This window comes from Amblyomma americanum, chromosome 1, assembly GCF_052857255.1.
Source record: "Amblyomma americanum isolate KBUSLIRL-KWMA chromosome 1, ASM5285725v1, whole genome shotgun sequence".
Lineage (NCBI taxonomy): Eukaryota > Metazoa > Arthropoda > Arachnida > Ixodida > Ixodidae > Amblyomma > Amblyomma americanum.
Genome location: NC_135497.1, coordinates 331,898,521 through 331,914,120, shown reverse-complemented (window position 1 = coordinate 331,914,120; position 15,600 = coordinate 331,898,521). Strand labels below are relative to the sequence as shown.

At 46.3% G+C, this 15,600-nt stretch overlaps 1 protein-coding gene across 1 annotated transcript in view; it reads right to left on the bottom strand.

Annotated features, from left to right (window-relative positions):
• Positions 1-2,395: 2,395 nt before the first annotated feature.
• LOC144115503 (LIM/homeobox protein Lhx9-like) overlaps positions 2,396-15,600 on the bottom strand; it is a 61,948-nt gene continuing 48,743 nt past the window's right edge. Inside the window, exons 5-6 of the mRNA XM_077649912.1 lie at positions 5,377-5,519; positions 2,396-3,845 (exon numbers count right to left, since the gene is read on the bottom strand). Coding sequence (XP_077506038.1) covers positions 3,687-3,845; positions 5,377-5,519 — 302 coding nt within the window. The 3' untranslated portion in view covers positions 2,396-3,686. The remainder of the gene's footprint in view (positions 3,846-5,376; positions 5,520-15,600) is intronic.

Genomic DNA, 15,600 nt, shown 5'->3' with positions numbered 1-15,600 from the left:
GAATATATATTTTTTTTTCTGGCAACTAGCCAGAATTAGGTTTACGCTGAAAAAAACAAAAGAAGCATTAGCAAGGAAAAAAGACTGTTTCTAGTTTTGTATGGTTGCTTAATGAAGGCAGTGTCAGCAAAACAACATTTGAAATGTAAAAATGCTGCACATTACTTGACAAAAACAATGCTTATCCACGCATTTCGTAACACGCTGCTATATATAAGAACCCAACATACACTCCATGCAGTGCATTTATTCTCGAGGTGGAGCCGGAAAACAGAGCACATTTAATAACAGTAATAGCAAGGTTGCCTATCGCCATTCCATCGTTCGTTCATTCCTTTTTCGAATGCTGTGCCGAACCAACGCTAAATCGGTGCTTTGCTTTACTCCCGCAATCAGTCATCGATACTGCAAACAATTTGTTTTTCGTAAGGACGTAATTTTCGCGTTTTTTTTTTTTGCGAATCGCACTCAGCTCGCGCAAAATTTCTGCATCAAATACCTTAGGCGAAATGTCGACTGACAATTACGTGAGGCAAAAAAAAAAAACATAACGGGTATTGCATCCAGACACATTCCGATGTGTGTACGGCGTGAATTTATGAAGGGAAGGGTGATCAGGTTCTGGCACCGAGCGCAAAATGTGGCAGGCGTTGGTGTTCGAGTTAGTTCCCAAAAATGGCCCATTTTTTGTTTATTAAATCTTTCTTTATTAAATCTCATTTATACATGTAACCCACCCCTTATGTAACACCCCCAATCTCGGGGGCCTTTAAGCTAATAAAGTGAAGTAAAGTGAAGTTTACAGACATTAGTTTGATTTCTGCTATGGTCGGTGCCCTCAAAGTAACAGTTCAGCGGCCCCATTTGCGGCGTCCGAAATCTTGCACACCTACGGAGAACAGCGAGCAGAAAGGAGGCTGCAACATCTGATCGCGAAGTTAGTGTCCGCAAAAAAATCTTAAACTGCGACTCACCGGAATTCGCGAAATACTGAGGTCGTTTACAGACTATAAGTCGTTGACAGACTATTTCCGCAAAGAATGCGCATGTTGCGAAGGTTTTGCCGCTTTAAATTGGATTCACTCTACACTTTTGAGCTGCAAGTCACTGATTGCATGACCGAACGATATAGGGTGACCAGCACACATTTCCGGCTTTATTTCTGAGCTGCTGTTATATTAGCTTGTGTGACCCTAAAGTGTCAGTACAAGAATGAAAAAAAAAAGTGTTCCGGAGAGAGGATCGGAGATTATCACCTGCAAAAATTTATTTTCCGCTCATTCTAAACCTTGCCATCAATTTTTATGCATCATCGTCGTTGGAGCGATTGTTTATGTATACCGAGTGTCATAGCCAAAAGTAACAAAGTTTTTAAAAATAAAAACTTGGAACTGCTCCTCGGTGGGTCGTCTGAATGCTTTAGCATTTTCTGTTGCTGCCGATTCTGTTGTAGCTCAGCTTTAAGGGTATGACGCGATAGTGTTAATGGGTTAATGCTCATATATGCGGAATGGCCTATTCTCTATTTTTCGTTCGCAGGTAGCTAGGGGTCCTCATAGCCCTCCTGGCGCCGTGGTGCAGCAGTTAAGCGATGCGACACTGGCGCGGCAAGCGGCTGTTTCAAACACAGCAACCGGTGGGGCTTGTTAAACCCAGGTTGCTTTTCCCGAGCGACCTCTTGCGACGAATCATTAATTTAACTGCCACTTTCCACGGTGGGAAGTTTGCTGGTAATGCAACGGGCAGGTTATCACCTGCCACGGTGTACACGCTGTGATGACGTCACAAGGTGACCACGCGTCACGTGTCACGTGCCACACATCACGCGTCACGTGTGACGGCGGTCGCCATTTCCGCTTTCATAGACCATTCTAGTGCCAACGCATTATAAGACCAAGCGTCTTAGACGAGTGAAACGAACCGAGTAATGCTGAGAGTCTCATATCACATTCTGTGATACTTTTTGCTTCCAAAAGTAATTAAAGGCCTATTAGTGAACTTTTTAAGTTTGGGCTTCAAGAATAAGGTGCCAGTTAAGAAGTAGTAGCTTGACTTGAAAAGCAGACGGTTGAATGCTTGCACCAATGTACCACTATAATGCTGCTTTATTTACCGGCTTTAAAAGAAAATCCGCGAATTACAAAAGCTACGTTACAGATGCTGGCGCATGTCTCTCGCGCAGTGCACACGGAAAGCCACGTCAGGGACAGCGCGACGGATAAAAGCTAATTTTGTTTCCTTGGAAGTGTCTTGAGACGCTGAAGTTGCACTGCTGCCTCGTGGTAGCTTTTGTATGATGCGGCCTTTGTTTTGAGTAATAATAATAATAATAATAATAATTATAATTGGTTTTGGGAGAAAGGAAATGGCGCAGTATCTGTCTCATATCTCGTTGGACACCTGAACCGCGCCGTAAGGGAAGGGATAAAAGACTGTAAAGAAAAGCTACGTAATAGTACCTTTGTGCAAACATCGCAGCCGGCTGTTTTTCAAGGTGATGTACACCTTCGCAATGACACTTTGCATGTGACATCAATATTTCAGAATTTAGCTCATCAGTCTTTACTAAGGAATTAAGCTCCCAGAGCGAAAACGTACTGCGGACTAGCCTATACGACTCTCAACAGAGCTCAAACGGTTTGACGCGGTTGGCGCGCTTTGTCTTTTCAAAAAATCTTGGTTACTTTTAGATCGGACATCCGGTAATAAACATTATTTTGGTTGTGTTATTAGCCTTCGCATAGCCAGTTTTGTGCCTGCTGTACTGAAGCCAAGCCATTGGGCCGGCTTGTTCCTCCAGGTCACTGGCTTCGATCATGCGCAGTCATGGACAATATGACCTGAAATGATTGGGCGATGATCAGCAACTACCGGTAGCTCCATGTAGTCACGCGGATACGAAACAATAAAGAGGTAACGAGACAAGACGAGGGGCTTGTATGCAATCTCGTGCCGGTGTTTATCTCATTACTGGTTCACGCGTTTGTGTCTTTAGGATACAACCGGTAGTTGTTGGTCATCGCCCGGTCATATCAGGTAAGATTGTGCATGACTGCACCTGTAATGCCGAGGTTCCGCCAGTCCCTGAGCTTTTTGGTGAATTAGTAGCAGTTTGATTATGACCCTGCCGGACACCACGCAAAACAGCAGTCTACACTCTTTCTGTGCCGAAGTCATCCTAAATATACACGTTATCGTGGTAGTGCATCTAACCCTAACAAAGGCATTAGAACTTCCACAGGATACTAGCGTAACAACGGAGTTGCGGCCTTCGTCAGCATTATGCGAAGCTATTATCACCGTGCTACCAGCTTTTGATGAGTACTCTCTTCCTTCGTGTTCAGGCCATCGGTGGAACCGTTTTAAAACACTTTCAGGGGATCGCCGCTGGTGGTTTTCTCCCCAATGGGGACAACATGCTCCACACAAGCGCTTCCACTCTAAGGCCGAGCACTTTCATCGGTTCTAAGTCATCGGAAACCGACACCGTCTAGACAAGACGAGGACTACGGAGCCACCAGCTATACGATGTCATTATTAACTGTCTCGTGGAAACTTGCAGCCATCGACAAGCACGCGAGCCTGCCTATGGACTGCCTATGGAGTCCTGCCTATGGACTGTTCGTGTGCGGTAGACAGCGGCACTTCGAAGGCTAGTCCAGCGACGGTCAAAACGCTGGCCGCCCTCAGAAGAGGTTCGCGTAGGAGTGGATGGTCTGCTCCTCCAGCGTGATGGTGGCTCCCAGGTCCTGCAGCGGGCTCGAGTCCTGGGCCACCTCGGGCCCGTGGCTCGCCTGGCGCAGCAGGTTCCGGCGCCACTTGGCGCGTGCGTTCTGGAACCACACCTGTGCGACAGGTACAAAAGCGCTGGTGTCACCGTTGTGACAGAACAGAGAGGCACGGCAGTTCGTTCAGGTCTACTGACTCCCCCTCACTGCAAATGGTTGACAACCATACCCTTACTTTAGAATCGCGAAGAATGATGGCGTGATTGAAGAACTTGCTTAAGATACATAACAAGTCACAGTAATTCACGCACGAACATATATCCAACCTTGTCTGTAACGCCTACATAAGCACCGTCACATTCACAATGTGGTCTCTTACCCCCCACGCACAAACTTGTTTGATGAGTTTTTCCCGCAAACTGTTATTCACTAAAACGCTGTTCCAGAGCTATTTTCTCCGCTGATAACTATGAAAAGCTGCTATACAGGGTGCTTCACCTAAGAGTTTTCCCAATTTATATAAAAAAAGGCTTTTTGAGTTAGAAGAGCGCTTTTTTCGTCATAGCGTTGTCAGCGGTGTAGTGCATTAGCATACAGCTAATACATGCTAACTAGCTGGATGGTTAACTAATATTGAATAGTTAACTTTTTAACTACTAGCGTTAGGCTGCCTGATTATTGAGAGGCGTGTAGCCCATCTAAGTAATATCCATATCAGTTTTTAGAATATCGAAAACGCGGTTACCGTCGGTGCTGTGGCCCAACAAATTATGGCTACATCGTCCCAAAATACGTGCGCTTTCGAGAAGCTTGCAGGCAAAGCAACCGCTCCAGTGCAAGAAACCCGAAGAAATAAATTTTTTGGGGGGCAGCAGTGCCGAGGGAAACCGCGTTTTCGAAACTCTAAACACTGATATGGCAATTACTTACAGTGGGCTTCACGCCTCTCAATAATTAATGAGCCTAACGGTAATAGTTATAAAGTTAAGTGTTCAATATTAGTTAACCAATCTGCTAGTTGGCACGTCTTAGCTGTATTCTGATGTACTTCCCCGCTGACAATGCTATGCCGAAAAACGCGCTCCTCTAAGTCAAAAAGACAATTTTAAAAAACTGTGCAAAGTGTTAAGTGATGCACCCTGTATACTCACATGGTTGTAATATCAGGAGTTACGCACTTTTATTCTTTCCTTTTAGCTCGCTGGTCCTTGCTCCACGAAGTTTCCTGCGTGAGGGCAGTTTTGTTCTCATTGTTACCTGACGGACGATCGTCATTACTCAGAGTACAAATGTCAACTTGTTCGCTATTTGTTTTTTTTTCTTTTTATCTCGCTCATGGCTCGTGGAAGAGCACATGCACTGTTTCGTTATTTGTCTGAAACTGGAACTGAAACTACGCTTATTTGTACCGACATACCCACCTGCTTGGATTCTTAGAGACCGCGGTATGTGTTAAATAAATGTAATAAATAAATAAACTGACGGTAGGTTTGTGCACGACTAGTGCCGTCATTAGCCATGGCAACAACCTCGGCCAATGAAATTTCAGTATGGCGTGAAACAGCATCTGACGTCACATCATGCAGAGTAAGAGTAACGGGCCAGTAGGAACATTTAGAGTCTCTGCAAACGTGTCCCACCCACGTACCTGCAGCACTCTCTTGCTGAGCCCCGTGCGGAGAGACAGCTGCTTCAGGTCCTTGGAGTCCGGGTTGTGGTTGACAGTGAAGTAGGCCTTCATGGCGCGCAGCTGACTGTGCTTGAACGAGGTGCGCATGCGCTTGTTTGTCTCTGCAGGGGTGCACGAGATTGAACACAAATTAAAAAAAAAATGCCCGTCAAGGCCACGTAACAAATGGGGCCAACGAATTCGAAACTATGGGCTTTGGCTTTTACTGCTGGTAGTACTCCGCCGACTTTCTCTTCGCTTTGAAATATGTCCTGACCAGCTTGTACACATCAAACATACTCGGGCTCATGTCAGCAGTAAGCCACCGCAATCAGCTAAAAGTTGCACGGCCAAAACGTGTTTAGCACAAAATAACTGGATCAGAGCCCTTGTATAGCTGACTACAGTTACGGAAGATCTGGTGGTACTGTGATGTTTCCTGCTGCGTTCAAACGGCGCGTAAAATTCTTTCCAGTATACCTTCATCACCCACACCTAAAAAAATCGATAAATCCTCATAGGAGCAGCACAGAGGTGAACAGCGGCATATGAGATCACATCACTTGTTTTGAGCCACTCATTACACTCAGAGAACACATAGATTTTTTCTCATCATACCCTTGTGCGGCAACGTTGTTTGCGATAACAACGTTTTTGTTTAAAAAAAAAAGTTCAATGCGATGAAGTCTTACCGCCACACAATGTGAAATGCAGATCGTCAAGAACAAACTGAAGCCGAATAAAAGATTCTCATATCGTGGGAGAGTATTAGGAGCCTAATGCTGCTGCTCCAGAAAGTGTGCAAGTCTTTTTAACAACAGCTACTGAGCAGTATCTCCTTCCTGATGCTTGGACCAGTGGTGCTGGACTCCCGATGGTCCCTGGCGCTTGTCTCGCGCTAGCTACAGCTTTCATAGAACGACTCCGCAGTTAGTACTAAGCCACGCAAGAAGCACAGGGACGTGACTTCATGAATGGAAAGAGCGAGAGAGAAAGCACTGGTTAGGCAACGTCTTACTCATGTCATAACCGCGGGGCGCTCTGCGAAAGCCAAGCCGCGCAACGCGGCTCCCCTCTGGTATACGCCATCGCTGAGTTGGCCATAGACGGCGACTTTTCGCGAGGAGCCGGAATCATGGGCAAGTGCACCCCGCCGCTACGTGACGACGCGACCGCTCAGCGCCGATCGGGCGGCGCAACACAGTCACCTCCCCGCGCGCGGCTGTCGCTCCTGTCGACGTCCGGGCCACCGCGATGACGGTCCGATGACGCGCGCCGCATTGTCACGAAACCCCCCGCCGCTGGGAAAGCACTTCGGGCGCACGTGACTCCGGGACACACTCGCCTCCCCCCGTCCTTCAACTATTCCCCCTTCGGAACTTTTGTTGTTGCGCAAAGTGTCCCCCCTCCTCATCTTCTTTGGGCCTAGCAGAGCTGGAAACCTGCCTCGCCGAGTGGTGCGGCGGCAGGAGTAGCGTCGAGAGTGCTCCTGCATCAGCCAGCGTAGTATATACACTAGGAACACCGCCGCCGTACGCGAGTTGCCGCTTTGGAAAGGGGAACGAGAAGGGGAAGGGCTCGACACAAAAGAGTCGGGCACACTTGCCCTTCTGCCGGACTGCGCACGAACGCGCGCGCCGCGTGTCTCTTGGGCGACACACACTCGTCGGCCCCGCCGCCCACTCGGCCCGTGGCGCTGGCCGGCTGCCCCTGGCGCGGGGCCGGAAAAGCCAGTGCGCCGCCTGCCCGTGCGCCCGCCGAGAACACGTTTCGCGCACAAAGGGAAGATATGGTGCAGAAACTTTCTCCCCGTCTCTATCAACCGCTTTCTCCCTGCTTTGTCTAATGCCCGGCTCGAAATAAAAGTTAAAAAAAGAAAGGGAGTCGTTCCTTCCTTCTTTTTTTTTTTTACTCGTTAGGCGGAGCCGGCCGCCCCGCAGTCAAAAGCAGACAAGCGTGTTTTGTTTAACAAGCCTCGACTTATTTTGAAGGCGTGAGCGTTTACTGCGTGGTCGGGGGGTGATTCGAGGCGCCCCTCCCCGCCATCCCGTTGCCCCGTGCAGGGGCGATGGAGACGTAATGAGACCGGATCGAATGGGGACGGTAGCTATACTGTGTTCGCGCATGAGGGTCGAAAAAAGAAAAGGAAAGCGAGATTCGATGAACGGGGATGAGCCGACAGTTCTTTGAGCGTAAAGAACACTACATACAAGGTACATGGTGTCTCTACGCTGCGGGTTAGGAAAAAAGGAAAATCTTAAAAGACGGCATTTTTGCGGTTTTTTTGCGTGCTCTGCAGAAAAGAGACATTAATTCATTCACTCGTTCTTTCCTAAATTATTCTAAAAGCGACATCGCCAGCCTTTGGGAGTGAATTCTCTGAAGGAATCAGGACATATTTCTAAACCGCGAAATTCTTTCTGCCGGCCATTCTATATGTGCAGCATGTCAAATCAAATATAAATATATACGCCAAGGTATTAAACGGAATTCGAAAAAAAAAGTCCACTAGATAATCCAGAGGTATTTCACAGAACCCTCTAAAATTACGTTCGCTGCGCGTGTGCAGAGGATAAGCGTGCTGAATTTCAAAAGGATGAGGGCATAATATTTCCGTGACAGCTTCTCAACTGCTGCCCTGCGTTCTGTTGAAGTGGATCATTATTGACAAGTGAAATGCTCTTGACCACTGAGAACCCAAATGACGCTAGCATAACTCAATGCGCCTGATAACAAATTTTGTCCATTAAAAGCGTTAGCACAGCGTGAAAGAGAGAGACGACATCACCGTTGAGTAGCGCCTTAGGAAAGAGTCAGCAGGATGATGAAGTTGCCCAATGACGAAGCGTTTAACGCGTGCTAGGGTTAGCGTTCCTGGCCGGACATCTGACACGCTGCAAACACTGCGCCCCTTATTATGAGCGGCGTTTTCGGGTATGTCTCGTAGAGAAACCAATCAGTGTTTTAAACCTACTCTTGCTGAAAGACGCGGAGCAGAAATTTTTCGTTATCGCACGCATTTGCAGTCCGTTTCACTCATGCAGGAAGACTGTTCAGTTCGAGCGTTCTAGGGCGGATGCGTTTCCTTCGTAGCCTGTGAAAGTTAAACAAAAAGGGACATCGTTATAATACCATCATCATCATTATCGTCACACTGGCATTTGAGCGACCTGGCACAGCATCTTGGGGGAAAAAAAGCGCAAAATACGAAGGACGTAGAAAGAACAGACGCCACAAGCGCTTGTGGTGTCTGTTGTTTTTGGCCTCTGGAGGAACGGCACATGCCCACAGTGGGGGATTGGCCAGGGTGCGCTGAACATTCGCGTCTGTTCTTTCTACGTCCTTCGTCTTTTGTGCTGTTTTTTTTTCCAAGATCATCATCGCCGTCGCCACCAGGAGAAAGGCCTCTCCATGTCTCTCCAATTGGCCCTGTCCTGTGCCAGCAGCGGCCACATTATCCCTTATATATTATATCTGCTGCATATACTAACCCGGATCACACATGTCTGGAAAATAAGGGGGGAGGAGAGGCACTGGATTAAACGAAACTCACCGCTAACGTTGGCATCCATCACTGCAAAGTTCAGCGATCGGGTAATTTGCAGAAATGAACACGTAAAACTGATAGCATCGAATGCCAGTATGAATAGAACCTGGATGGACTGCATGTGAAAACAGTGTGCTCATCTGGTAGACTCCGTAGTCCCGTTTCAATGTGCCTCTTATAGATTCATGTAGGCAGATCGGAGCAGTTCGACCTAGCAGCCTAGCACATAAGTTGTTGAGGTAATGGCGATGACCTCCTGGCGATCCCCCATCGCAGCTCGGTATACCCTCAGCATCAGCCAGTTGTTGTGCGCAAGCGCTTCACGTTACGACGTTGTTGGCCCTCAAAGCAAGTTGCTGGCGTGTCATCACTGAATCGCTGCAGCCGCCTGAGCGGGATCGCCGGTTACAGCTCGCCTGGCCCTCGGTCGCCAGGTTTTGTGGCGGGGGAATGAACTTTGTGCGCTCATAACTCGTTTTCGCTCCGCGTACTACCAATATCCGCTGCTGGTAGCAGTGCTGTTCTCTTCCGCTTTATGAAAAGCAACGTTCCAATGACTCTTGCGTTCATTAGCAGATACGACATGCTCGCAAGCGCTCGCGGTGTGACGAGTCATGTGGCTAAGAGGGAAATTTTAGAAGAAAATCATGAACGGTCACACTGGCGCACCTGCAACCAAAGTTGCCCTCATCGTCAGGGGTCGCACACTGCTAGCGCCTGTGGCTGCCCCACGAGGGGGGCGCGTATGCGATTAACTGCACCAGGGCAAGAAAGCGAGATGCCCCCGCGGCGAGCTTCAACGAACTGTGTCCGGAGAGGGTGACGTGGCCCAAAACACCTGAGACCCCGAGCGCAGTGAAAATGGTGGCCACGAAAACATACGCAGTGAAGTTAGTGTGATGCTCAAGATATGGGGCGGTACAATTAAGACCTGGACACGTCGCGGACCTACAGAATTAGCCGCCGCGGTGGCTCAGTGGTTATGGTGCTCGGCTGCTGACATGAAAGATGCGTGTTTTTAGCTTTCGCTAATAGGCCTCCTTAGCGTTCTGCGCGTTTTTACAAGCGCGTGCCAATAGTTCGACGTAGACCATTGTGGCGCGGAAGAATATGTTTGGTAAGTTTTTGATCTTTTGAGTCTTTTCAACCAGTCAAGAACCTCATAATAGTCGTCTCACCCAACATCTTAATCTCACCCAACATCTTAATCGGCGGCGATTTTAATATTCCGGCCATTGACTGGGAAAGCGAATTTTCTGAACCTCTGTTCAAATCAGCAGAGCCCTTCGTTGACATAATTCTTTTCCATAGTTTAACCCAGCTTGTAAAGCAGCCCACACGCATTCAGAACGACTCAGCGTCCATTTTAGATTTATTTCTTTTATCCGATGGACTACTTCGTCGTGGTCCAGAACTGCACATCGTGGAAGGCATATCAGACCACAAGATGATATGCTTAGTCTTCAAACTAAACATTGTTCCTAACTGCAGGAAGCATAAACGTGCTTTTCCAAATTTTTCACGTGCCGATGACGTTGGCATTCTGGATGCGTTGGACGGCTCCTTTTCTAACTTCCTCTCTCTTTCCGAGACATGTCGGGTGGACCGCTTATGGTTAATCTTTAAGAGTTTGGTGTTAAAGTGTATAAATGATTTCGTACCATGTACTCAAAAAATTGCACATAACACAAATCCCTGGATGTCCAAAGAGATTGTGCGCTTAAAGCGGAAAACAGAAAGACTTAGAAAACAAATCAGGAAGTCTCCCTCTCCTTCTAATATGCTCAAGCTTTCAGACATGCACCTTCAGCTGAAGGGATGCATAAGAAAAGCAAAATATAATTATCATCATGTAACCATGAAAACTTTCCTTGTCTCATCCCCTGCCAAGTTCTGGCGGCATTTTAAACCCAGAAAAGACCAATTCTGTAGTATGTGTATCGACGGTGCAACTGTGACTGACAAGTCCCATACTGCGAACGCATTCAACAAATTTTTCTGTTCCATATTTACATTTGATGACGGGAAAAGACCATATTTTGCATGCCATGGTAACTCCGCTATCAGTGATGTATCCATATCAGAACAAGGCGTCTTATCGCTTTTACTGAACATCGATACAAAAAAGGCACACGGAACTGACGGGATCCCAAACGCCTTCCTGTACAGGTACGCAGAGTGGTGCTCCAAATACTTATCTGTTATTTTTAGAATATCCCTATCTCAAGCAGCGCTTCCAGTTGACTGGAAGTATGCGAAAATTACGCCCATACCGAAAGCGGAAAACAAATCACTTCTAGCATCCTATAGACCAATTTCTCTATTGAGCACAAGGGCTAAAATAATGGAACATATTATTTTCAAACACATATCTTCTTTCCTGGAGGAGCACAACTTAGTCGATTCCCGACAGCACGGCTTCCGCAGGGGCGTATCTACGGTCACGCAACTTATAGAGGCAGTGCATGATTTTGCAGCAGCACTCGATAAACAAAGCCAGATCGATATTATTTTTTTAGATTTTGAAAAAGCTTTCGACTGCGTGTCCCACCCAAACCTGCTATTAAAACTGCGAACCATACTCAAGAACGACACATTGCTTGCATGGATAGCAGCTTATCTCTCCTGTAGAGGCCAATGTGTGGGAATTGATGGAGTGTGCTCGAGCTATATGTTTGTCTAGTCGGGTGTTCCACAGGGATCTGTTCTTGGGCCCCTTTTCTTCCTAGTTTTTATTAATGATATTGTTAGTGTAGTACCCGTGAAAATAAAACTTTTTGCTGATGATTGTATTATTTATCAAGAAATTAAAAACTCGAATGACCAATCTCAACTAAATTTTTCGCTAGCTCAAATAGAAAACTGGTGCTCAACGTGGCAAATGAAAACAAACAGGAAGAAAACGGTAACAATGACAGTAACACGCAAAAGAAAACCCCTCCTATTTCCCTATTCCGTCAATGGACCCCCTTTATCTTCCGTTAAAAGCTGTAAATACTTAGGTGTAATCCTCACCTCAGATCTCAGATGGAATGAACATGTTTCATACATTACAAAAAAGGCTATGCAGAAACTAGGTTACATGAGAAGAACCCTGCGCAATTCTACACAAGAGATAAAACTCCTTGCCTTCAAAACTTTTATCAGACCCGTTCTTGAATGCGCTTCTGTAGTCTGGGATCCGTGCACTCAACTAAACATTGCCAAACTCGAAAGCATCAAAAAAAAAGGCAGCTCGATTCATCTATAACTCATATAGTTGGCGTACCTCAGCAACTGCACTTGTGGAAAAAGCTAATTTAGAACCATTACAATTGCGACGGTATTTTGAACGAATGAAATACATGCATCTACTCTACAATAGTAAGCTAGGTATAGATAGTAGCATTGATATCGAACATGTTATACGGCGATGTACACGATCAAACCATTCCAAAAAATTAAAAGAATATATGTGCCGAACAGATACCTTTCAAAATTCCTTTTTTCCGAGAACCGTCCGTCAGTGGAACGCTTTGCCTTGTGACGCTGTGGAATGCCCGACTGTCGAATCTTTCTTATCAAAATTGAAGTGCATAAGTTAACTCAACCTAAGCGTTTTTGGTTCCCGCTATTGATATTGCTTTGTGGTTGTGATTATTGTCATTGCTGATGGATCAGCGTATGTCTACCGTTAGTGTTTATTTACTAAAGCGTGCTATTGAACCCAGTGTTCTTGTGTTATGTGCCAGTGTTGTTTCTATATGCCTGAACAGCGCGAGCTTGTACAAACCATTTTCTTTCTTATTTTTTCTTTTTTCTTTTTTTCTCGGTGTTAATCTGCTCAAGCAGGCGGATGACACCACTGTTATCATTATCATATCTTATAGCGCTTTTTTGTACTTTCTTCACCATGTATGCTCACTCCTGCCAAAGGCCTTCTGCGAAGGCTGGCAGTACCTCTGAAATAAATAAATAAATAAATAAATAAATAAATAAATAAATAAATAAATAAATAAGAAATTTTCATTTCTAGTGACATGATTTTTAATACGTCGAAAGGACAGCGGTGCGAATAGGTACTATCGTGAGCAAAAGTAAGAGACCACCCACTTCGTGTTCCGAACCTTGCCGCTATGCATGGAGGCGCCACCTGACGAAGCACTCCTGGTGTCGAGACGGGCGAACTGGGTTGGTTCTCAGCCTCAGGAGAGCTTCCTCATTTGCGCCTCCATGCAGAGCGGCAAGGTTCGGAACACGAAGGGGGGGGGGGGGGGGGGGTCTCTTACTTCAGCTCACGATAGTACCTCATTTGAGGTCTCGTTGCGAAGTCAATGGTGCAAATGTGCACAAATTTTTCTACAAAAGCAGTGGTCGAAACGGCTTGAAAGTGATGTCACTAAACTTGTAGAGCCATTCTGAAGACAACATTGCCATCTCTATGCATGCGAGGCAATAAAATTTAATGCTTTACAAAAGGTAATAAACGCGCACCATGATCTACCCGGTTGCCTGTGACGGCACTTCTATGGGCGACTTTTTAGCCGATTTCATGCCTTTTGTGTTTTGCAATCTTACATTCACCCACGCCTTCGATAGAATCGCCTCAAGCCACAGCGTACCTTACTTTGTAATTCTCGCAGTCCCGTTTCTTCCTTACAAATTGCCGCGATCAGCAAATCAATTTGCCCGTCTCACAGCTGTCATGTGTAATGAATCTTGGTGCAGAAAAATGCGCGCGAGGTGAGTCGCAACGGGTACTTGGCGTTCACGATGCCTTTTTTATTAAGAAAGCTTCGTGTCTGGTAAGGATCAGCCCAGCTGATTTCATACTTGGGTTTACATTTCCCTTTTGGGATGTGTGAATTGTCCAGGACAAACATACCGGTGCATGCGAACATTTGTTTTCTCTGTCTGCATGAGCGCTATGCGGTGCAACCTCGTCACCAGAGAATATCCTCGCGGTAGGAGAGCCCGAAGCTTTACCTCTGAAGCTTTACCTCTGATTTACTACTACAGTCCGGTGACATTAAGTTGCAACGCAATCACAACAAGGAAAGCTCTATAATGGTCCGACCATAGTTCGTAAGATCCCGTTCAGATGACAGCCGTGACTGCACACGCATTCTGCTCATGAATCTCACAAAGCACTGATCCGCAATTTTCTATAGTTAAGACGTGTGCTGATGCCTCCTTTAAGTTAGGCATCTGACGGCAACTTTGGTCGTAGTGTGGGCTTAGCCTAACAGGAACGCAGACGTTGATGGGGAAAACGTTTCCTCGCATCTCTCATGAAATAAACTAGGTAGGTTAAGAAACTGCTTGATCTGAATATAGAAAATCGTCATCGTTCATTTAATGAATGCCATGTACGGCTTTCCTTTGGACAAAAGGTGCACTTTCTTTGGTGTGTCTTTTCAGTACGAATAATTAGAGTTAATTTTGCGATTCACATACACGAGAACTTATTTTTCTTTCATAGACTGTAAAACGACCTCCCATGACCTGTTTACAAATTAACCACACGCTTCTATATAGGGGGGGAGGGGGTTAGTACAGGAGACTGTGCTAAGCCTACAGTTCTCTACAAGGTGTCCTGATTTTAAAGAAGAGACTCTTGCGACATTTTGGGTTAGGGCTAAAGCAGTGGAAGTTAAGGCAAGGACGGAATATAGACAGGAGACACAAGCTGTCGAAGTGCACGTCGTCCTTGCCTGAGTTTTCATAGCTTTAGCGCTACCCTAGAGTCCGCTATGAAGCACCAACTAGCCACCTTCGAAGTTTTGTGGAAGCTGCATTTGGCAGCGCCATGAAAACAACCCCACCTGCGCTAAAACCGGGGTTGCTAGCCTATGCGACCCCCTCGTCGTGCCACTCGTTTCAGGTGACCTGATTGGCTGAGGAAACATTGTTTTAGAGCAGAACAAGCCAGATTTGAACACTTTCGGTTCACAACTAGAAGTGGTTACAAAGACCTAGAGAGATATGTGCCTTTCACCGTGTGTGAGAAAACATCAAAAGTTTCTCCTACATCAAAGAAAAAAAAAGCACAAAAGGCAAGAAACGTTTTATTTTCGCATGCGTTTGTGCAAGTCAGAACTTCAAAGCGTTATATTTTGTACCATAAACCAATTCTCCAAGTTTCTTCCGTAAAATTAAACGTCTGATGCTGTAGCACCGACGTACACTGCTGCAAACATGCGTTCTACTGGATAAGGAAATCTCGAATGCTGAATGTAAAAGGGCTCTATTTTAAAAGGCTGAATAAAACAGCACGAAGAGCTGCGCCCTTTGTGTCGGCAACAGCAAAATGTTAGTTTACGCTAAGCCACCTGAGCTTTTCTTTTAAATCTTTTACTGCGGCAGTATTACTGCCCTCACTAGCGCAAAATCTGTTCATCCGGTTTAGTGTGATGCCACCACCACCGTCCAGGAAACCTCCGCCCACAACCTGCCCTTGTCATCCGCCCATATCCACCCTCCAGAATCTTCGACCCACCTCACCCTCCAGAACCTCTACGCGGCACCCAACTTCCCACCCACCTTTGCCTTGCACCCACCCACACCATGCAGAAGCCGCCACCCACACTGTAAACACGAATACGCTTGTACGGGAGCAAAAAGGGAGTAAAACTGTCCTCCAGCGCACACCATTTTATAAAATGAAGTGCGCTACA